The sequence below is a fragment of the Gossypium hirsutum genome, chromosome D13 (genome assembly GCF_007990345.1).
Source record: "Gossypium hirsutum isolate 1008001.06 chromosome D13, Gossypium_hirsutum_v2.1, whole genome shotgun sequence".
In the NCBI taxonomy this organism is placed as follows: domain Eukaryota; kingdom Viridiplantae; phylum Streptophyta; class Magnoliopsida; order Malvales; family Malvaceae; genus Gossypium; species Gossypium hirsutum.
The window spans coordinates 924412-948062 of NC_053449.1; the positions used below are offsets into that span (position 1 = coordinate 924412).

A 23651-nucleotide genomic window follows, 5' to 3' on the forward strand; every position below is an offset into this window, starting at 1 on the left:
GATTTGGGGAGATATTATGACAAGTGGAAGTGGGGGTTTATGCTTTTCTTGTTAGTGAGGGAAAATTTTGGTCTTTTGTATGGGAAAGTGGTTTGCATGTGATTTAACTTTGCTCCCTTTTTTTCTTTTTTCCTTTTTTTTCTCTCTCTCTCATGATATGTATAAACTATAAAGTTATGTGGATAAATTAAAAGTTGGGAGCTTTAATAGCAAATTTTATTTAGGGTTTAATTATTGATTTCATCCCTCTACTTTATAGAAATTTAAAAAAATTTAATCCTTCTATTTTAACTTGTCATAATTCGATTGTACTTCACGAAAACTAAGAAGATAGTCTAATTGGATAACATTATCGATTTAAATAATTTATATTCAAAGAATTAAGAAAAATTAGTAGTTCAACCATTTATATACGATAAACTAACAAAAAAGCAACAGTTCAATTCCATGTATTAACTAACAACTAGACTAACTTCTTAAGTTTTTTTAAAGCGTGAGGACCACCAATTTCAAAAAATTAAAAGTAGAGGGACCAAATTCTCAATTTTACAAAGTAGAAGGTTGGAATTCAAATTAGACCCATATATTAATTTAACACATTATATATGCTTTATTAAGCACAAAGAATGGAATAAGTACTTTTTATGTCTTTATAAAAATACTAAAATACCAAAATTGAATAATTAGCTCTCAAAACTAGATGATGAGGAAAAGGAAAAGAGAGAGAGAGAGAGAAGTTGGGAAAAAGGAGAAAAAAGGAAATGGAAATCTACCAATAAGGAGAAGAGGAAAAGAAGAGTGGACTGTCTGTCTGTTTGAAGTTTGAAGTTTGAAGGGAATTGGGAAATGTGGATGTTCTTTTTGCTTTCTTTTCCTTTTTATGTGAGTTTTGGATCACAAAATCATGAAATTTGCTTTAATCAAAGGTAGGGATGAAAGGAACAAAAGGTGCAATAAAATATTTCAAAATAATTGGATAAAAATTATTATTTGGAAATTTGGATTTAGCTCATTAAAGCATATATGGGTTCGGTCTTAATTTTAAATTTCAAAGTCTGAGTTTTTCTTTCTGTATTCGATATGTGTATTTAAGGGGTTAACATTCGGTCGAATCAAGTGAAATTATTTTATTTTATCATCCTAATTTTACTTGAATTTTTTTCGAATTAAGTCGAGTGAAATAAAATTCAAGTCTAATCAAAAATTAAACATGTCAAATAAAAATATTATTATATAATAACTAATTTCATGCTAGAGCACATAAATTTGAAACCATATATATTTGAACTTTTTCTCAAAGCAAAATAATAATAATAAAATAAATTTGAATAATTAATTAGGTCTCAAAATTATTATTTTAGAATATTTTTAAATTTTTATAATTTTTTAAAAATATAAAATTGAAAACTTTTATAAATATTTTAAAAATTGAAAATTATTTTGATTTTTTTTTTTGTAATTTTTGCTGGGAAAGACCAATTTGCTTATTTTCAAAGTTGATAGTGACCAAAACGGTATTTACACCAATTTGTTATTCGAATTATTTGAGTTATTTGAATTGTAAAATTCAATTTGACTCGAAATTGAAACTAGAATCGAATTATCTTAGTTGACTTGAATAATTCGAATAACTCGATTTGATTAACTCGAAATTCAAAATTATTTTCGATTTTTTTGAATAGAATCGAATTTTATTCATCCCTAGTCTATTTTATTGTTTATGTTTGAAATTCGTAACTATCCCTCTCAATAATGGCATTTTCAATCTGCGTCCCCTTTAAGGATTCAATAATATCCTTATCGAATTAGACTCGATCTACGGATCAAATAGAGAATCGGTTCGTATATATTTACATAGGGGTTTAACTAGCCTATGAGTGAACCACTAAAAATCAAGACAAAGCCAACGGTTGAACCAATTTTATAATTTTAAAGTTTCTTTATTTTTTATTTATTGTTGGACTGACGATCGAACCAGTTGAACCAAGAATTGGTGGTCTGACTATTTCAATTACCAGTCAGGTTATTAAAGCATTGCTAAGCAATATGTTATTCATGTTTAAAATCTATATTATACATAAAATGGTTGACTGAGTTAGTGTCATAAGTCAACCCGACACCAATTCAGTTGTGAAATTGCTAAAACATCCTTGTTTTAAAGGGTAATTATTAAGGGTATTCTTATCTTTTCATACTTTTATATAATCTTCAAATGAAACAATTAAAAACATTATTTGAAAATCAAATATAATACCAACAAATTCATATAAAATCTAGTATCACTCCAACAATAATCATTTGTTAAAATTATATATATATTCTAATATAAAATAATTTTATTCACCTTGTAATTGTGATAAAATTTAGTTTTAATAAAAGTAAGTATTACTAAAATTAAAAATAACACTTAGGCAAATTTAACTTAAAAAATAAGGGTCAAATGCACAAAAAAAAATATAAACATTAAAGGACAAATTGATCATTATGCCTATTTTTAAATATATTTAAAATTTTTATCAGTAGTATCTTAGGCTCAAATAACAATATTAGAATAATTTTAAAAATAAGAATAACTAATATTAAATGTTAGCAAAAAGGACATTGCTAAGAAACAATCTGTGCAACTAAATTGGTGCCTAAGATGGTGGGCATTCTTTCAAGCACCAAACAACAAATAGTAAATAAACAGAACACAAGGAAGTTATTTACTCAGTTTAGTTTCCCTATGTCTGTGGAGTTTAGCTCAGTGAAAAATATTCATTATCTTTAACACTTACAACAAATGATCATAATCTATCACACACCCCGTGACAATTTTCCTGACCTTTCAACATTGAAGACTAGATGCTCTCACTATTAAATTCGCCCATTGTGAATTTAGCAAGTAAAACCATAATACAAAAATTTTACTATCAATATGCACTCATATAATAATGTTTTCACTTAGAACAAATTAATTATTCAATTCTCTTTGTACATAAACATATATAGGGCCCTCAATTATATAAAGTTTATTGAGACTTGCTTACATAAGAAGATCTATCACAATCCCTATAAAACAATCACTATATAAGTTGAATACGAAATATTAATAATGAACGAGATAAACAAGAATTCTTGACAACAAAGTCTTTAGTAATTCAATCCAATCCAACTTCCTTGATTCAAAGGATTAGATAAGGGTAATCTTATTCAATCCAATCATCAATATAAGATTCCCCAAGTGATATGATGTTCCATAATGGGCTAGATACCATCCATATAATTAAGATAGCACAAATAATCAATTCAATAAATTGCCAATACCTTAAATATGAAAATTGTATCGATACAGATTTTGTGAGTAGGGGAATGGGTACTCCATCTAACACGGAATTGTCAATTTCATATTTTCAACCTCCCTCTTTGGTAGTTTGTTGAGCAAAACATACACAAAGTAGGAAATTATAACATCAAGTAACCTTAGCTCCTTCTCAATATATTTCCATTAACTCAATAGACTTAACTCAGGAAATAATTAAGTAAATTAATCATCAATGCTTAGTTGACTTTGCATCAATAATCAACCAACCATAATTATAACTAAGTAAAATAATCAAGTAATGATATAGTGCATGAAACTAAATGAAATTCATAAGCCGAATCAGTTCTCTAACAATTCAAAATTAGTTCACCAGTAGTATCATCATTAAAAGGAAGTAGCAATAACATAAACAAATAAATTGAAAATCCAAACATTGAAAACTTCCTCTCTCAATGCAGCAGCAGAATTTGCCCAACAAAATCTCTCTTTCAATAGTCCTCCTATTAAGAATAGCTTCTAGCATTATCAAACATTTTTAAAGTTAAGACAAAACCAACCTCAATAGCCAAGAGCTGAAGCTCAAGTGGCAGAAGAAGGCAGTGACCAGGAAGAGCAGGTCTTTGCAGTCTCTTACTCAGATGCCAAAGGAAAAGCCATAAAATGATGGATGATAGACAGTGGTTGCACAAACCCCATGACTCCTAATGCTGCTATCTTCAAGAACATTGATAGAAGCTTCAAAATAATGGTGAAAGTTGGCAATAGACACTTCGTCAAAGCAGAAGGCAAAAGAGATGTGTTGATTGACACTCCCACATGTATTAAACTTGTTTCAAATGTCTTGTTTGTGCTTAAAATTGATAGAAATTTGCTCAATATAGCTTAGTTGCTAGAAAAGGGCTATTCAGTAGTGTTCAAAGGTAAAAAAATACCTGATTAGTGATCTAAGTGGATCCAAGTTTATGTCAGTTACCATGGCTGATAGAAGCTTTGTAGTAGACTGGAACAAGAGCTCAGACAGTGCCTACACAGTAGTGTTAGATGAATCCAAGCTGTGGTACAAGAGGCTAGGCTATGTTAACTAAAAGTCACTAGCTCAGTTGACCAAAAAGGACCTGGTTGAAAACTTCTCCAAATTAGTTGAGAAAGAAGATGTTTGTGAAGTATGTCAGCTAGGAAAGCAAGCCAGATTTCTATTTCCTTTGAACAAGGCCTAGAGAACCTCAAAAAAATTACAGCTAGTCCACATTGATGTGTGTGGCCTTATGAAGACAAAGTCTTTGAATGGAAGTAAGTATTTTATCCTTTTTATTAATGATTGCTCAAGATATTGCTGGATTTACTTCCTAAAGAAAAATTAAAAGTGGCCTCTATATTCTGGAAGTTCAAAGTTGCAGCAAAAATAGAAACAAGTTACAAACTGAAGACATTGAGGATAGATAATGGTACAGAATACACTTCAGCAATGTTTCAAGGCTTTTGTAATGAAGCTGGCATTAAGCACCAGCTCACCAATACCTATACACCTCATCAAAATGGTGTTAGTGAGAGAAAGAATCAAACTCTGATGGATATGGACAGGTGCTTAATGTTTGAAAGGAATTTACCTAAGACACTTTGGGCTGAGGTAGTTAACACTACAGTTTACCTTCAAAACAGGCTACCAACCAAGGTGTTGATCCAAAAAACTCCATTTGATGCCTGGTTTGGGTTTAAACCATCACTTGCTCACCTAAAAGTCTTTGGTTGCATTTGTTATACATATGTTCTTGCTGTCAAAAGGGACAAGTTAGCTAAAAAGGCACAACCTAGTATCCTGGTGGGCTACAATAGTGTGAAGAAAGGCTATATAATTCTGGATCTTTCAACCAACAAAGTCTTTGTGAGCAGAGATGTTGTGTTTGGTGAGAAGTCAAGCTCGAACTAGGATAAGAATGAACCAGAATATGGTATTGAAGATCTAATAATAGATCAAACTGAAGCTGATCAAAATGCTCCTGAATTGGACATTGACCATGAGCCAGTCAGGGGAACCAAACCTTTGAGTGAGATATATGAGAGGGCTGAAGTGGCTGCCGTTGAACCAATCTACTTTGAAGAAGCTAAAGCTCAAAAAAGATGAAAATAGGCCATTCTTGACAAAATGTGCATGATTCATAAGAATCAGACATGGGAGCTAGTTGCAAGACCAGCCAACAGGAAGGTCATAGGAGTGAAATGAGTGTTTCAAGCCAAGCACAATACTGATGGGACTCTGAACAAGCTGAAGGCACAGTTAGTTGTGAAGGGATTCAATCAAAAGTTTGGCATTGACTACTTTGAGACATTTGCACCAGTGGCCAAACTTGACACAATCAGGTTATTGGTTGCTTTGGCTACACAGAAGTAATGGAAAATTTATCAACTCGATGTAAAGTTTGCTTTCCTTAATGGTTTTCTTAATGAGGAGATCTATATTGAACAGTCTGAAGATTTCAAAGTTGCAAGCAAGGAGGACAATGTGTACAAGCTAAAAAAGGCCTTGTATGGCTTAAAACAGGTACCAAGAGCCTCGTATAACAGAATCGATAATTACCCAACTAGCTTAGGGTTCGAGAGAAGTATCGGTGAACCAACTTTGTATGTAAAGAATAAAGGCAATGAAACACAACTCGTAGTGTCCCTCTATGTTGATGACCTACTGGTAATAGGAGAAAGTTATGAAATGTTAACTGATTTCAAATGCAAAATAGAGAAAAGTTTGAGATGTCTGATTTGGGACAAATGTCCTATTTTCTTGGCATAGAAGTGTCTCAAACTCAGCAAGTGATCTTCCTAAGTCAGAAGGCATTTATGTTGAAGATTTTGAACAAATTATCCATGCTGAACTGCAAGGCAACAAGCACACCAGTTGTTGTTGGAGAAAAGCTGTCAAGCCAAGCTAATTTCAAGAAGGTTTGTGAAACAACCTATAGGAGTTTGATTGGATGTCTACTCTATTTGATTGCCACTAGACCAGACATTATTTTTTGTAGTAAGTTTGCTGTCTAGATTCATGCATTACTGTAATGAGAAGCATTTTCAATCTGCCAAAAGAGTTCTCAAGTACATCAAAGGTACACTGAGCTTTTAAATGATGTTCACCAAGGCTGAAAGCATGAAGCTACTTGGATATGCTGATAGTGATTGGGCTGGATCGATAAATGATATGAAGAGTACCTCTAGGTATTTGTTTACCCTTGGTTCAGCTATTTTTTGTTGGAGTTCAAAGAAGCAAACTATTGTTGCTCAATCAACAGTTGAGGTAGAGTATGTAGCAGCTGCTAGTGCTATTAACCAAGCTATTTGGCTAAGAAAAATCATGGAAGATTTGAATCTACACTAAAGGGAAGCAACAAAGATCAAATGTGATAACCAGTCTACTATTTCAATTGCAAAGAATCTAGTATTCCATGGAAGAACAAAATACTTCAAAATTAAGTTTCATTTTGTTAGGGAAATGGAACAAGCTCAAGAGGTGAAACTGATTCATTGCAGTTCTAAGGATCAACTTGATGATATCCTGACAAATCCCCTTAGTGTGTTAAGGTTCGAGCATTTGAGAGTTAAATTGGGAGTTTGCAGTATGCAAGCCAAGGAGGAGTGCTGAAGCTGGCTTCCATTAGCATAAGGATCAGACCAAGTTGCTGAGCCATGCAGTTGCAACAGAAGCTCATACTGCTAATTCATTTTGGTTACTTTAAGTGTTTATTTTGTTGCTTAGTTTGGTTTGAACTAATTTTTCAATGTACTTGATGTAATTAGGTAATGTTTGAGTTGATAAATTAGCTTTGCAAAGTGTACAAGTTATGTTTAACAAGTTTCAACGTACTTAGTGGTAGTAGGTGATGTTTAGGTAACCATTTTGTTTCTCTTTGACCAGCTTATATCTGGTATATGTATTGGCATTATGCCATTTTTCAAGTTAATGAAAATTCATAAAAAGAAGTCTTCATTCAACGCTCTCTTAATTCTATGCTTTCTTTAGTTCATCAAGATCAATTCTGTTTTTTGTTTATTCATTAAGTCATCAAACCTTAAAGCTCAAGCTTCTGCCATTTTTCATTCATCTTTGTTCTTAGTTCCAACAGCATTCCCTTAGTGATCACAACCTCAAAATCTAAGGCATTCATCAATCTTAACTTGAGTGATAGGATTTTCTTCAACATTCTTTGACTCGAATTGAGAGGTGTATCATGTCAATCAAACCATGTTTTTATAGATTTGTCTAGGTCTGCCCCTTGTCTTGATTCCATCATGAACATCAACAATTATGTCAGCAATTGAGTGATTCTTACTAACTCTTGTTAAAGGTTAAAGTGGCTTATCATTATCAAACTAATCATTGATCTCATCAATAACTAGAACAACTTGACTTTCTGGTCTTGACTATTCTTCAAGCTTAGCAGTGTTAATAAGAGCGGGCACTTCCTCAAGCATCAAATTTAGAGTCTTGTCTTTATCATCATATTTGCACATTTCATGGACTCTAGCATCATCAACCACCACTTTGATTAACTCCATGACCTTCTGAAAACTTTTTGTCAATGTCATGTGCCAAATATGGTTATTTCGCTTATAAATACCCATCCTAGTGGCAAACATCTGTAAATGTCCTGTGTCAAAAATAGTTATTTTGCTTATAAATACCCATCCTAGGCTTTAAGAGAATCTTCTTCATCAATCTTCTGCGTTCATGCTATATACTATTTTCTTCTTCTCTTCCAACAGCTTTCAACACTTCACCACCATGTGAACTATCGTCTTTCTCTTTTACCTCTTTTGGTAATCAACAATATTTAAAAAAAAAACTTAATTAAATAGATATCATTTGCTTGCATAATTTGAAAAAAAAAGGTTAATATTTCTAATTTAAAAGTAAAACATGGTAAAAACTGTGCTTATTTTTTTTATGTAAGCTTACAAATTTCATTTTCTTGCAATAACTTGAGTATTTTGTTAATTTTTAACTAAAATTTGAATATAATATAAAATTAAAATTAAAAAGTAATTTTATTTTAATTGCATACAAAGATTTGATCATTTTAGTAATTATTATCTAAGTATAATAAATATACTTATATTATAAGTTAGGTTAAATTTACTATTAGTCCATGTACTTTAATTTCATTTTTAGTTCTTGTATTTTTTAATTTTAAAATTTTAGTATTGACCAAACAATAATTGTTAAATTCATTAAGTTAAAGTTCTATTATTTCTAAAATTTGATATGACAAAATATTACCACATATGTAATGCTATGTTAGCTTACTATTTCCACATATTACTCACAAAGAATGTCAAATATGAATTTAACTATTGTCACTTGCGTCAAGACTAAAATTTCGAAATTAAAAAAAAAATGGACTAAGAATGATCTAATTGGAGAAAATAAACTAAAACTACAACTTTAGGCATAGTTCAGGACTAATAGCAAGATTTAACTAAATCGATTTAACTGCTACTGTTTAGCTAGGATGAAAATTTCAAAATTTAAAAAATATAGGATTAAAATTAACCAATTTGAAAAGTACAAAAACTAAAATTAACCATATTAAATTACAAGGACTAAATCCACAACTTATTCAGGAGTATAGGGACCAATAGGCAGAACCTATAAATCAATACTAATATATTTGAGCCTACGAAAAACTAGCCCAATAGATGTACGTAAAGGATAATCGGGTTAATTTATTGATCAACAAAGGCCTTGGAGGAGAGTCCAATTTCAAACAATGTCAAGCTCACAGCATTGCCTATTGATTAGTTAGAGAAAATTGTCAGCATTTGCAGCTCAAAATTGCTTTTTTCTTTTATTATTATTAGAAAAAGAGGGAAAACTCTTAACAACAACACGACATGCGCAACTCGAACCTAGATCATATTTGAAACGGTGAATACTCTAGTCATCAGGTCAATACATGAGATTGAGCTTAAAATTGCTTTTCATCACATGAGATAGGACATGTTTGATAGACAAAAAGTATAAATGTTAACTGCGATATGATATGAATACGATAAATATTAAATTCTTAATACATGTATTATATTTATATTTACGATATAAATGTATTTAATAATTTATAATAATTTATTAATTGAGTTTTAACTTAATTGACACAATTGTTATTGCAACAATAAAGAGAATATGTGTTCGAACGCGCTTAAACGTGTTTCTCCTCTAGTTTAAGAGTTTGGCGATTATGAGTGGAATTAGACATTGTAAAAAAAAAAAAACTAATTTATAATAATTGTTTTCTCAAAAATTGTTGGTGGAACTTCCAATTTCGCTTGCAAAAGTTTTCGAAGTATTACCTATTGAGTAGTTTTTGTCTCCCACCTCTCCTAGAGCCTTGAAGGGTTCACGGAGGGGGAGCTTATTAGTTGGTCGAGATACAACCTACAAGAGTTACGGAATTAGTGTCAGTATAGTGTGGAATATTAATTATATAAATAACTTGAGTGTGAGGAGACTCGAACCACCAACTTAGGAGATATAAGGCACTTATATATTAATAGGGTACCATGTGGCTAATTGAGGCGCTCCCCTTCATGAACCCTTCAAGACTTTTGATGGATGCAAGAGACAAAACCATAATACCAACCATTATCTTGTTTGAGCTTCTTGAATATAGGCTATTTGTTAAGAGAGTTAAACAAAACACCGATTATATTGGTTTCTAAATGACAACAAATTCAATTGTTTACAGATTTTCGGTCAATCACTTATGTAAGGTTGATTACAAAATGTGTGCCAAAGTACTGATTAACTATCTAAATTCGATTATGCAACATTTAATAACATTGTACCGAAACACTTTTATTCAACAGAAGAAAAAAGGGAAAGGGATATTAGGTGCACTCAAAATCAATATGTGTAAGCCATGTTGTTGGCTATCCTGCATGAAACGAGGTTTAGTGACCGATAGAGACAGCTTATGATGCAGTGTGTTAGTATGGTGACATATCAAATTTTAATAAATGGATTCTGACCGAGCCCATATATCTGAAATGGGGATTGAGACTAGGCGATTCTCTATCACCGTACTTATTTTAGCTATGTCAAAACGTACTTTCACTACAACTCATAAAGGCATAAAAAGAACAAAAGATATAGGGGGTTAGCATTGTATAGAATGGACCCCAATATCGTATATGCTATTTGCTGATGATTGTTATTTGTTCTTCAATGCTTCGGTGCTTTCTTGTCTCACAATTAAATCCCTGTTACGTTCTTTCTCTGCACTCTCTGATTTGTCAGTTAACAATGCTAAGTCTGAACTAGTTTTTTTAGTCCTTTTGGGCAGATGAGGACGAAGCGATGGATGTATAGGAGTCAAATAGACTCAAGGGTCTTGAAAAATATTTGGAAATATAGATGGATTACCTTAATAACAAAAAATAAATTTTCCAACCTTTGTTAGAAAAGATGCAGAGCAAGCTAGCTTCATGGAAAGCATTATGCCTCTCTCAAGGTGCTAGGTATACACTGATCCGATCAGTTTTATCTTCTATACCAATATACACTTTGTCATGCTTCAGGGCCTCCAAGTTTATAGTAGAGAGGGCATATAATAGTTAGTTGTAATAATTTCCTCCTGCATCCTCCCAATACCCAACTGCAATTACAGCTGTGGCTATTCAGATTTATTCATCCAATACACAAGTTATGTAATCATGATCTTATCATTCAGACACTTGGGGAGAGTTGGTGGGAAGCACTACGTTTTTCACTTCTAAATGGTGACGATAAATTTGCTTGGATGTATCACACAAAGGGTGAATTCCAAGTTCGTTGTGCATATGCTTTACTTTGCAATGAATTTGAGTGTAGCAATAATCATTATCGTTCAACCTTTCCTTAGAAAGAACTATGGAAGATGAATCCTTCGAAACAAGAAACATTGGATCATTTGTTTCTGACATGTTCCTATGTGAGGGCTGTGTGGTTTGGATGTCCATTAAGTTTTCAAACATATAGAGTATAAGAACAACACATAATTCCATGCCTAGAAGATTGGATACAATCCATCCATTGGAAGAGTGAGAACAACCAATTCATCTATACTACTCAAGCGGTAGTCCTCTGGGTTATTTGGAAAAATCAGAATCCTGCAACCATTATACAAGAAATTAAGAGAAATCTTATTGTCACCTGGAGAACATTGGAAGGAGATTCCAAGTTGCCTTGCAGGCCCTTTTTACTATTGTATGTGCAGGGATCTCTCTCGAAAATGGACTAACATTCTCTTGAATCCACCGATGATTGACTGGAAGCTACAGTACAGATATGTTATAGTAGGCCCTCTTTACCATTTTTCGGACTGATGGTCAGGTCGAGTCTGAACCAATTCAAACATCACCAGGCCCAAGATAAACTATAAAGGGTGTTGGGCAAAATATAATGAAAAGAGTGGATGGATTGAATTTTACCCGCCCTGGTTTGTGTGGGTAGTTTAGTTATAAAGTAACCAAAAGAAAATTTCAGAACTCGACAGAATGTGATGGTAATGGATAGCCTTGTGTCACTCCCCACCTCACACTGTCACTCACCTCTTTTCACCTCAAAGCCCCACTCTTCCTCCGCCACCGCCACCACCACCACCACCACCACCACCACCACCACCTCCACCTCCGTTTCCTTCTCCCTTTCACCGCCACCTCAACCTCCCGAACCTAATATACGCCGCCCCAAGTCCATCAATTCCTCCCCCAAACACAAAATCTCTTCCAATCCCCTCAAAAACTTCTCCACTACTACTCCTACTCCTACTCCTACTCCTACTACTTCTACTACCAACAACAATTTTTCTCATGTCCCTTCTCCTGGTGAAACTACAAGAACCACTCAATCTCTTGTCTCCAAACTTCGCCTCTCTAGCAAACTCTTCCCGCCTCCTCCACCTCCGCCTCTTCTTCATGATACCCGAAAGGCAACTCAAATTTCTGAACCCGAAGCTCCGTCGCCAGAGCTTGAAAAGCCTGAAAATTTCCGCCAACATGGGAAGGTTTTCATTGGGAATCTTCCCAGTTGGATTAAGAAACATGAGGTGGCTGAATTCTTCCGGCAGTTCGGTCCAATAAAAGACGTTATTGTGATCAAAGCCCACAATGAGATACACAGAAATGCGGGTTTTGGGTTTGTGATATACGGAGGTCCGCCTCCGGTAGCGGAGAAGTCGGCTGTGAAGGCGGTGGAGTTTGATGGGGTTGAGTTTCATGGGAGAGTCCTGACGGTGAAGTTGGATGATGGGACAAGGTTGAAGGGAAAAGCAGAGGAGAGGGCTAGATGGGTTGAGGGGTATCAAGGTCAAAACTTGAGTAATAAGTCTAAGTGGCATCAAGAGAGAGAAGGGTCCCGGAGGTTGTTTCGTAAGGTTTTGGATTCCGAGCCGGAGAATTGGCAGAAAGTAGTTATTGCTTTTGAGAGGATTGACAAGGTGATTTGCTTCTTCATTATATCAACCTTGTATATACTTGTTCATAATATTGAAAAACAGTTATATGTTTCAGTGTAAGAAAATACCATCTGCTAGCAGGCTACAATATTGAGAAACTTAGATATGCATATGCTTCTCTTATATTCTCTTATGTCCATATCTTGAGAGCCATGAAATTTCTGACTATGGCAATTCTGTCTGTTAGCTAACTTCCATTTCTTACGGACGTCTGAATTCCTTGGAATATTTTAAACAACTTAAGCTTCTCCAAGGTTCTAATTTCAAGGAAATTTTATTTGATTTGTACAGAATTTAATTGTTTCTTGTCCTTTTCATTTTTCTCAGCCTTCTAGACGAGAGTTTGGATTGATGGTGAACTATTATGCAAGACGAGGGGACATGCACCGTGCTCGCGAAACATTTGAGAGGATGCGATCAAGGGGAATAGAGCCAACCTCACATGTCTATACAAAGTATGTATTTCTATATATTATCCGTGCCTTAGTTTCACATGTTCTTATGCGAGCTGGCTTGATTTTGGGTTTCTGAGCATCTTAGCAAATGACTTTTATGTTCTTCTGATAGGCATCTATAGTTTAGGGGTGCTAATATTGTTGCGCTTAAATCATGTTAAATTCATTGATTGTTTTCAGAAGATCCAAGAGCCAAGCTGCTTTATCTTCAATCTTATAAAGGCCTTCCCCATATCTAGAAATTGTTAGTAGCTTCATTGTTAATGCATCTGAGATGGTTCTATTGCTTATCCTTCGTCTACTTCTTTTTTTCTCAACAGTAATTCTATACTTCATAGAAGTTTGCTTACCTTTATCTTTGTATGATTGATTTCAAGTAGTTTTTAAGGTAAAGTTTATACATTGTTCTTTACCAGATATTAAGATAGTTTATGTCGTGCAGCCTTGTTCATGCATATGCAGTTGGCAGAGACATGGAAGAAGCCTTATCTTGTGTTAGAAAAATGAAGGAAGAGGGCATTGAAATAACCCTTGTGACATACAGTATACTTGTCAGAGGATTTGCCAAAATTGGCAATTCTGAGTAAGTAAACCTCACAGGTTCTTCCTTTTCCAGTACATTTGTTCCTTTTTTTCTTTTTTTTCCTCCTTTTTCTCTTTTGAATGTTTGGCTCTTGAATTAATGTTTTTGACACATAGTGCCTGCTTTATTAGGACCTTAGTTTTTAACTATTTTTTTCAAGGTTGCTGAAATTCGATGTGTTTTTTCAGCTCATAGGGCTTTCTTGGCTCCATGGAACAGTAAATAATGGAATATGGTTGGGGTTACACTGGATATTAGTTTCAATTATTGGGAATGGTCATTTTTATTAATTTACAGTGGGTGGAATATCCAAGTTATTATATTTGAATGTAACTTTGATATTTTCTTTATCAAGATTTAATTACTCAGTCTGATAATGCTACTATTAAACATTTTATAAAAATATATCTAATATGTTACAATTTAGGTAAAGGGTAAAATATATTAAATTCCTGAAAAACCATTGCTGACTTGTCTAAGAGTCTAGTTATTTGTGGATTTTGAGGTGGGTTAATCATAGTCATGTTCCGAGATTTCTGTAGCAATATGTTATTTTTTCTGTTTGGATTGTTCAGAACCTCTTCTAGTATTCCATTGAAAAAATGTGTCACATTAACGATTTCTCAGGCTACATCAACTTTTATGCATTTAGTATTATTTTTTGGAGGTTGATAGAAATCTAACAAAAAGTTACCAGTTTTATGATGGGGGTGGGGGATAGCCAAAGGATAATGTAGTGCCTATGCATGTCTTTTACTATGACCAGTAGTGACTCAATCTATAGCCTTTAAGATATCACTTAATTTCCTCTGAGTATGTATAATATATTTGACAACATTGAATATCATTAGGTGTGCTCTCATGATTCAAAAGTCTTTTGGTGTAAAATGAAAATGCAAAACTGATAATTTCTTTGGAGGTTATTTCTTATTTGATAAGTGTTAAGCGGTGTCGTCCCACATCTATTAAGTCTTTTGATTTTTTTGTACTCTTATATTCAAGTTAAACTCCTCTACTTATTACCAAATGGTTTTAAATTGGATGCTTATCACTAAGGGACCAAGAGGATTCAAAACTTTCCTAAGTGCATGTCTGGTTCAATGTTCTTATGTGTTTGAATGGACTTATCTGGTTAAAGTACTATGTTTCTTGAGCATCTTGCATTTGCTTTTTTTTTTTTTTTTTTTTTTTTTAAATTGTTTGCAAAATTGTGGTAGACTAATTAAAGTTTGTTTGGTGAATTTTATGGCCATTATGGGGCTATGAAATTATCAATGGCCAAAATGGGTAAATTTGCTTCATCTTGAACTAATATCCTGTGTCATTTTGGAAGAGCTGCAGATTATTGGTTTGAGGAGGCGAAAGAGAGACATACACCTCTGAATGCAATCATTTATGGAAATATTGTTTATGCTCATTGGTAAGTAGTAAAAGCTTGGCTTCTATCATACAATATTTTTATTCTTCTGTATTTTGTGTTTTTTTTCTTTTGCAATTTTTGGGCCATTTTCTTTTTGTGCATAGGTCAATGAAGATAAATTTGAGACTTATAGTGGATTCACATAGTTTGTGTTTATGTTAATACATCTTCAGCTATATTCTATTTTTTTTTATCATGTTCTAATTAGCGGGTTTTGCTAAAATGTCCAAGTGATCTCATGTGGACTGATGCAATATCTCATAGATATTGTTGATATAATGTATATTTGGAGATTCATGTGCCGTGGAGTTGTTTTATTGCTGCAATTCCAGAACTCAATGTTAGTTAACCTTTAACATTTTCAAACTCTTTTCTATTCAAACCACTTCTTGTGAGTTAAGTCTTAGTGAAACATGTTCATTATGCAATGTGTTAGTTGTTTATAGGCTGGATAGGAACTAGTTGCCAATGTGTATAGACAGACAGAAGAATTTATGTTTATAGGTGTTAGTTCTTCTAGGATAATCTTGTTAATAGCTTTTTAAGATATGAATTTATGTTGGTATATTAAAGTAGTATCTTTGCCAAGGTAGCTATCATGTTTCTACAGTTGGCTATCTCCGTACTTTTGCTATTCTATTTGTCTAAGCTTCTTATTTTTGTTGTCATAATCATCTTCATTATAGGCTAATTTTTTTGCTTCCATATTTTGCTTTCATTTGCAGTCAAACATGCAACATGGAGCGAGCTGAAGCATTGGTTAGAGAAATGGAAGAAGAAGGTATAGATGCCCCTATTGACATTTACCATACCATGATGGATGGCTATACAATGATTGGCAATGAAGAAAAATGCTTGATTGTGTTTGAAAGACTTAAGGTAAAAGCTCATTTCATTTATTCTTGTAAAGTTTTCTATACACATGGAATTTAGAAGTTATCAGAATCAAATAGATGTAAATTTGCGTTCATAAACCATGTCTTAATCTAGTCTCTATTTATCCCCTGAAGGAAAAGAAAGAGTCACTGCCCTTTTGATAGTTTGGCTTTTTTATTTTGGTTGTTCTTTTACCAATGAATGGTTGAGCTTTCTGGTTTTTCCTTGTATTAAGCCGGTAGTACCCTGACATCCCTCATCACTTTGAGGTGTATGATGTTTGCATTTTGGAAAAGGTAAACAATTGACTAATATAGGAGAAAACTCAAAAGGACAACGCTTTGGCATCTGAAAAGCTAATTTTGTATGTAGATATTTATGATTGTGGCCGTAAAGGCCTTAATCTTTTCTCCTTTCACCTTTAACTTAGGCAGTGTAGAATGCTGTTTTTATAGACAAATCTTCTCTTTCCATGATTTTGCTTTTGTTTTCTTCTCTCCATAGTCATGAAGCTCAACCTTTTGAAAAGATCTGAAGTTCATAACTTCTCTCTTTTTTTTTTTTTTTTGAATATGGTTATGTTTATTTCTTCTCATTCATCTCTTTTACACAAAAACCACCTTTTGCATAACTAAGAATATCATATTATAAAATTCACCTCTTGAATTTTTAAAAATAAAAGTAACTAAAACATGTTAACACTTATAAAGATTAGATCTTGAACTTTTTGGTCCAGGAATCCTAGAAAAGATGAAGTGGATATTGTGTTATCTATTGCTAGAAATTGATCAAATTGGAGATTAGCATTTGAAAATGAAACTATGTAATTGTTTTTAAATATCTATTTTCTAGTCATTCTGTTCATTGTACAAGTAAAATTGATGTTAGAATAGAAAAATTTTGCTGGTTGAGGGATGAATCAAGAAAAATATTTAAGTTGTTACCTCAAATAATGCAATTTACTCTCTTTTTTTTCCCTTGTCATTTATGGATTCTCCATTTCCAGGCATGGACTGGACATCACCATGTATCCTATATATCAATCACATTTAAGCATCACACCACTCTCTCATTCTGCCACTTTCAACCAAACACATAGGATTGCTCCCCCTATCACAAACACACAATATTCCTCAATCATTTCAATTATCTTTGATTTATGTATAATTCTAAATTACGTTGTTATTTTTCACTTCTCAAACATATTTTACCTTTGAAAATTCGAACTCCAAAGATTACTCTCTTAGTCTGTCTGAATGGAGACAGTCTTAATTACTAAATGGGTTCTTATTGGTTGAAGGGTGTAAATTCTTCATAGAAAGGGCTAATTCCATTTAATATTTCCATGGAACATGTTATACCAACTATACTTATCTTTTTCTCTATGTTAACTTTTTCTAGAAATTTGCTGCAGGAATGTGGATTTACTCCCTCAATCATCAGCTATGGATGTCTTATTAATCTTTATGCTAAGGCAAGGATTTTTAATTTTTATTCAATGATTCTTTTCCTTTGTATGCACTCCCCCAAACCCCCCTTGTACGGTGTATTCCTCTTCTGTGTGTGTGTGTGTGTTTTGGGGAGTGTTGAAGTTCAGTGAATCTCTTTGTTGAATTGAAGCATTTTATCCTACTTTGCCTGTCCTTTCCCTAGAAAGTAGTAAAATATATGTTCAACTAGTTTTCTTTGTAGTCTCTGGAAAAATCTGTAGCCCCTTCGTGCCTTGTCCCTGTTTTTCTGTGCCAGTTAAATTCTAAAGAAATCAGATGGGAATAGTACTACAAATGAATTAGGAGCTTGTGATCTTTTCTAAGGAGGCAAACTGAATTTGAACTAAAATATAGACTTGTTTCTTATGAAACATAACTCAAGTATGCCGGTCAAGAGCATAAGCCAACCCTTTAAATTGCATCTCTGCTATTTTCACTTCTAAAAAATTCCTGTCAATATGTCTCTGCTATTTTCTAAAATATTCCTGTTAATTAAGATATTCTCTGCTACTTTCACTTCTAAAGGTTTCAATTTTTTCCCTGAAATTGCATCTCTATTATTGCGGAAAAATGCTTAAAGACATTATTATGAAATACTCCTTCTAATATGTCTCTGAATTAATTACCTTCTTTATGCATTTTGTTTCCAGATTGGAAAAGTCTCCAAAGCTTTAGAAGTTAGCAAAATGATGGAATCTGCTGGTATAAAGCATAACATGAAGACTTATTCCATGTTGATCAATGGATATTTGAAACTAAAAGATTGGGCCAATGCTTTTGCAATTTTTGAGGATCTGGTCAAAGATGGTTTGAAGCCTGATGTAGTACTATATAATAATATCATCCGGGCCTTTTGTGGGATGGGTAACATGGATCGCGCAATTCATACTGTCAAGGAAATGCAGAAGGAGAGGCATCGACCTACTACACGGACATTTATGCCCATTATACATGGTTTTGCAAGAGCTGGGGAAATGAGAAGAGCGTTGGAAGTTTTTGATATGATGAGGAGGAGTGGTTGCATTCCAACTGTACACACTTTCAACGCTTTGATTCTTGGCCTTACTGAGAAACGTCAGGTATAATGATATATAAGATACTGAGGTAGTTAAATCCTGGATTTTTCATGTGCACTGGCAAGGCTAGAGGGATGCTTATATCATGAATTTTTGTCACATTAGTCGAGTATTAATTTTTTATAAAATAATTAATTCAAGTATTTCATCCCTGGGTATTTCATTTAGCCAATGGAGTAACTGCATGCAGAACATTACCAGTTGGCTGGTAAATTGTTTTACACATGATACTGGAAGGAGAAGTTTTATATTACTCCATGCATTGCTACATTCAACTGTATTCCGTTCCATTCTTTTTCGTATACATGGGGATTCATAGGCATTGGATTAGGCAATTCGGAGAGCCTTCTGCTATTCCATGAACCCTACTCTCCCACCCTCAATCCTCAAACTGGAGGTTTCAAAATTGGAATTTCAAGTGATATCTATCGTGGCATTCATTTTGAGACATATTGTCCTTTTGACTAAGATCTATTGATATTGCTAACTTAAGGTTTGAATTAATTTTTGCAGATGGAAAAAGCTGTTGAAATATTGGATGAGATGACACTGGCTGGCATAACTCCAAATGAACACACATACACAACCATCATGCACGGCTATGCTTCATTGGGTGATACTGGAAAAGCCTTCGAGTATTTTTCAAAATTGAGAAATGAGGGCCTTGAGCTAGACGTCTATACATATGAAGCTCTTCTGAAAGCATGCTGCAAGTCTGGGAGGATGCAAAGTGCTCTAGCTGTCACAAAAGAGATGGCTGCTCAAAATATTCCGAGAAACACCTTTGTCTACAACATTCTAATCGATGGGTTTGGACTTTTACTAAACTTCTTCTCTCTAATTTACTAGAACACAGTCTTAGTATCCTCTTTTAGCCTGCTACTAGTCTTCACTTATTTTGAGTATCTATAATATGAAATGACTTCCATCTTTTGTTTTCTTTTCTTTTAGATGGGCTAGGAGAGGTGATGTTTGGGAGGCTGCTGACTTGATACAGCAAATGAAACAAGAAGGGGTTCAGCCTGATATCCATACTTACACATCTTTTATAAATGCGTGTTGCAAAGCTGGAGACATGCTGGTATGTATCTTGAGGGGATTTTACAAACTTTAGTAAGTTTTATAGTCCGAATAACACTTAGAGTGAGATTCCATTGTCATTCCATTGCTAAGGTGTATTTACCCTAAAATGCTTTAATTTATAGCTATTTTAGGATTTAATCCGGTCTTTTCGGATCAAGATGAGTTAGTCTTAGATGTCTTTAGTTTTTCATCTCTTATCATCTCAAATAGCATACTTGACCATGAATTGGGTGGACTTGTGCCTTTGTAGGCTGTGGAAGTCAGAAGACCGTGAACTCAACTTCATTTGTGTTCAAGTGCATTCGCGCTAGATAGATTGCATGAACCTTGTTAATTTTATTTTTGGCATTATTTTCCCTAAAACGAGCTTTCGAGTGTTTCCTGTCCATTGATGTTAATATTCTTTCAGCAGTAAATTCTTACTCTGATATTTGTTTTTACCAGAGAGCAACAAAAACAATTCAAGAAATGGATGCTATTGGAATAAAGCCAAATGTTAAAACCTATACCACACTTATTCATGGATGGGCGCGTGCTTCTCTTCCGGAGAAGGCCTTGAAATGCTTTGAAGAGATGAAACTGGCCGGTTTGAAACCAGATAAAGCCGTATATCATTGTTTGATGACATCACTTCTATCGAGGGCTACTGTTGCAGAGGCATATATTTACTCGGGAGTGTTGTCTGTCTGTCGAGAGATGATCGTGTCTGGTTTGACTGTCGATATGGGAACTGCAGTTCACTGGTCGAGGTGTTTACGTAAGATTGAGAGGTCAGGTGGAGAGCTTACAGAAGCTCTGCAGAAGACTTTCCCTCCTGATTGGAATTCATACCATACAATTGCTGCAAAATCTGATCCCGAAACAGATGATGAGCCTGAAAGTGATGACGAAGATAACGATGTATATCTTGATAATGTGACCGATGGTGACAATGATCTTGATGATGAAGATTTGAACAGATTATGGTAATAAATCATGTTTTGCTACTATTAGTTTATGTATTGTCAGCCAGGTCATATGCCTATCCACTATTGTTCCTATCTTGAAATTTTTCTTAGCGCACATTTTGCTTGAGTTGAGAGAAATTTTTTGTCATAAATTTAGAAATGAAATCATGAATTAGAAAATGATAATCGTTCCCTCCATTGCATCTTTCAAATGGTATTTTTGCTCTTATGCCCTTGGGGCTATTATCCTTATAATGCTCCATCCTATTTCTAATCCAAACTTTTACTCCTAAGACATTTACTTCTCACATTTTGATTTTATTGCAAAATAGTCTATACCTCCAAATTTTAGTTCTTATTCTAACCAATTAATGAATAATTACTAATGTTTACTCATTGATTACGAATTATAAAATCAAACGGAAACCTCAGTTTAATCTCAAAACATTTCGGATTACCTATTCCAGCCTATCTGCCTAAGTGTGAAATCCATCCTAAACCTTGTCATCCATGTATGCACCAAGCACTTTCTTAAGGTTTAGGGCCGTGCTTATACTTGACACTTTTCATTGGTATACCACCTATATCTGTGCTTATATTTGGATGCTCATATCAATTGGTCATTAAAGAAATGGGTCAACAACCATGAGTGAAATTTGTAGCTTCTAAGCTGATTAAGTGAGCGTTTATGAATATTGAACTCACTTATATTATTATACGATTTCATGCAAGTTGTAAATCAACACTTCAATTACATGGCAACTAGAAATTACGTAAAAATTGAACCATTTTTAAATATAAAGGAACCTCTAAAGATGAAACATGGAATTTCTTGTTATTGGATGCTTGTCTATTAGAACATCCATGATCGATGCTACATCTTCTAATGTTATTGTTGCTTCGCTACATGGGAGATGAAACGTATGATTTTTGAGTTTTCATCATTTAATCAGAGTGAATATGAATGATGACACAAAAATAATTTTCTCAATTTGTCCAGCGTGATAGAAACTTACTTATGTTAATTGAGGAATGATTCTTTCGTCAGGTAAATTTATTCTCATATTAATGTGACCTTGAGCCACAAGAGAATAATCTAATGTTTATAGATTCTAAGCAATATGCCATTCTTCATATCTCAATATACGAGTAGCCATTACAATATGATTGGAAATTAGAATTTAGAAATTCTTAGATACAAATACGATAGTAGTAGAGGAGGAATAAGTTTATTTTTACTTTGATTTTTAATTGAATTAAGTAAAAAATAACAAAATGTTTTATTAGTAACTTATTATATACCCATTCAGTTACATATTCTTTTAACATTTTTTTCCTCCTAATGTATCTGAACTCTGGTCCTTTATATTTTAAATTTATTTCAAAACGATCCCTTATTATTCCAATAAAATATGTTGTTAATAGTTAGACCCAATTTGACATTTACATTTTTTTTGTCAAAATGCTAAATTAATTAACCCTTAATCTCACCATTAAAAATACCCTTTAATTTTCGTAAAAAAAATAAGTACCCTTTAATGTTGGTGATAAGTTTTAAATTATCATAAATGATTTAACAAGAGTTTGAAAGGAAAGAGAAACTAAATATAGCAATATATTACATATATAATTTGGAGAACAACTTTAATATAAAAATTAAAACTTACATTAACATTAAAGTAAACTCTAACATTATATATATAGTTTGGAGAATAACATTAAATTTCAACTTAAAACTCACCTATATAGAGCAATAACTCACCTATATAGTTTGGAGAACAGCACAAATTAAAATAAACTACACATTCCTTAGAGGGATAATTATGTATGATTAAAGGTTTGACAATTGGCACACTTAAGGTTGATTTCACATGCCGTCACATATATTAAACAATGAGAACGACTCATCACAGCAAGTGATGATTCTTTTGATATTGTGTTGTTGAATTCAACTTCTTCACCAAAAGAATCTTATTGATTTAGAAGCATGCGTGACGTTACTCGGAGAATCTTAACAAAAGAAGAAAAAAGGGTTAAAAACTGTTAAATTTGACATGAATAATCTACTATGTAAAGAATACATATATGAGGAATTTAAATTGGCTAATAGTTTAGCTCATTATGCTTTGCACTTTGATTAATGTTAGAGCAGTTCTTCATAGTGTCATTAGCACTAGAGATAGGAGAAGTATTGCTAGATTGAACATCATCCATAGAACTCTTGCTTAATTTTAGAGATTTCAGTGATATTAGAGATTTCAGAGGCCACTGATTAGATTTAGGGAAAAATAATAGACTCTTTCAACTTTGTTTACTCTCAATTTATAGAGAATTGGGCAGTGAGATGACATGGTTTTATAGATAATAATAATAATAATAATAATAATAATAATAATAATAATAATAGGGGTTATTTGGTACACTAGTTACTCCAGAAGTGAGGTTAAGATTTTGATACATTTCATATTTATTCATTTCTAGAATTTTTAAATACAACTTAAGTGCACATGATAAAATCTCAACTCGGTTTGTGGAGTAAAAATTTCCACCGGCAATGTATCAAATAATAATAATCAAGTTTAGTTCAAAATTAAAAATTTCTCATAAAAAGATTTTGAGAATTTTCAAGTAGAAGTAAATAAAAAAAACGAGCTTCATTAAAGCAACTATGGAATTTATATTAGATTATAACACACCGACTTCAACAAGCAAAAAAAGTTAATAATTTTCTTGACAAATGTGAGATAATTTAGGAAAAAAAAAGTTTATATTTAATACACTATCAATATATAGATTTGGGTGAATACTTAGTACACTTGCGGTGCACTTTTTAATTCCACAACCAGTGCAACCAAAAATTGGCTACGAAACTGCCAAATAGATGCAGTCGACAAGAAGGCTGCAGTGCTGCTCAAGGCAGCGGTTGAAATGGTGGAATTCG

The 23651-nt window shown here is 33.2% G+C and overlaps 1 protein-coding gene across 1 annotated transcript; it reads left to right on the plus strand.

Annotated features, from left to right (window-relative positions):
* The first annotated feature begins 11732 nt into the window (after window positions 1-11732).
* LOC107920250 (pentatricopeptide repeat-containing protein At5g04810, chloroplastic) lies at window positions 11733-20908 on the plus strand. Its single transcript, XM_016849854.2, has 10 exons — window positions 11733-12762; window positions 13108-13235; window positions 13678-13818; window positions 15152-15238; window positions 15964-16117; window positions 17529-17588; window positions 18255-18683; window positions 19194-19489; window positions 19632-19761; window positions 20208-20908. Exons 1-10 carry the CDS (start codon window positions 11827-11829, stop codon window positions 20730-20732), a joined length of 2886 nt encoding a protein of 961 aa, XP_016705343.2. The 5' UTR covers window positions 11733-11826; the 3' UTR covers window positions 20733-20908.
* Window positions 20909-23651: the final 2743 nt, after the last annotated feature.

What these genes read in the sequence shown, in the direction of transcription:
- LOC107920250 (XM_016849854.2), top strand. Translation starts at nt 11,827, where the DNA reads ATGGTAATGGATAGCCTTGTGTCACTCCCCACCTCACACTGTCACTCA. An exon ending in CTTTTGAGAGGATTGACAAG is followed by an intron (nt 12,763 to 13,107) that starts GTGATTTGCTTC and finishes CATTTTTCTCAG; the next exon opens with CCTTCTAGACGAGAGTTTGG. An exon ending in TACAACATTCTAATCGATGG is followed by an intron (nt 19,490 to 19,631) that starts GTTTGGACTTTT and finishes CTTTTCTTTTAG; the next exon opens with ATGGGCTAGGAGAGGTGATG.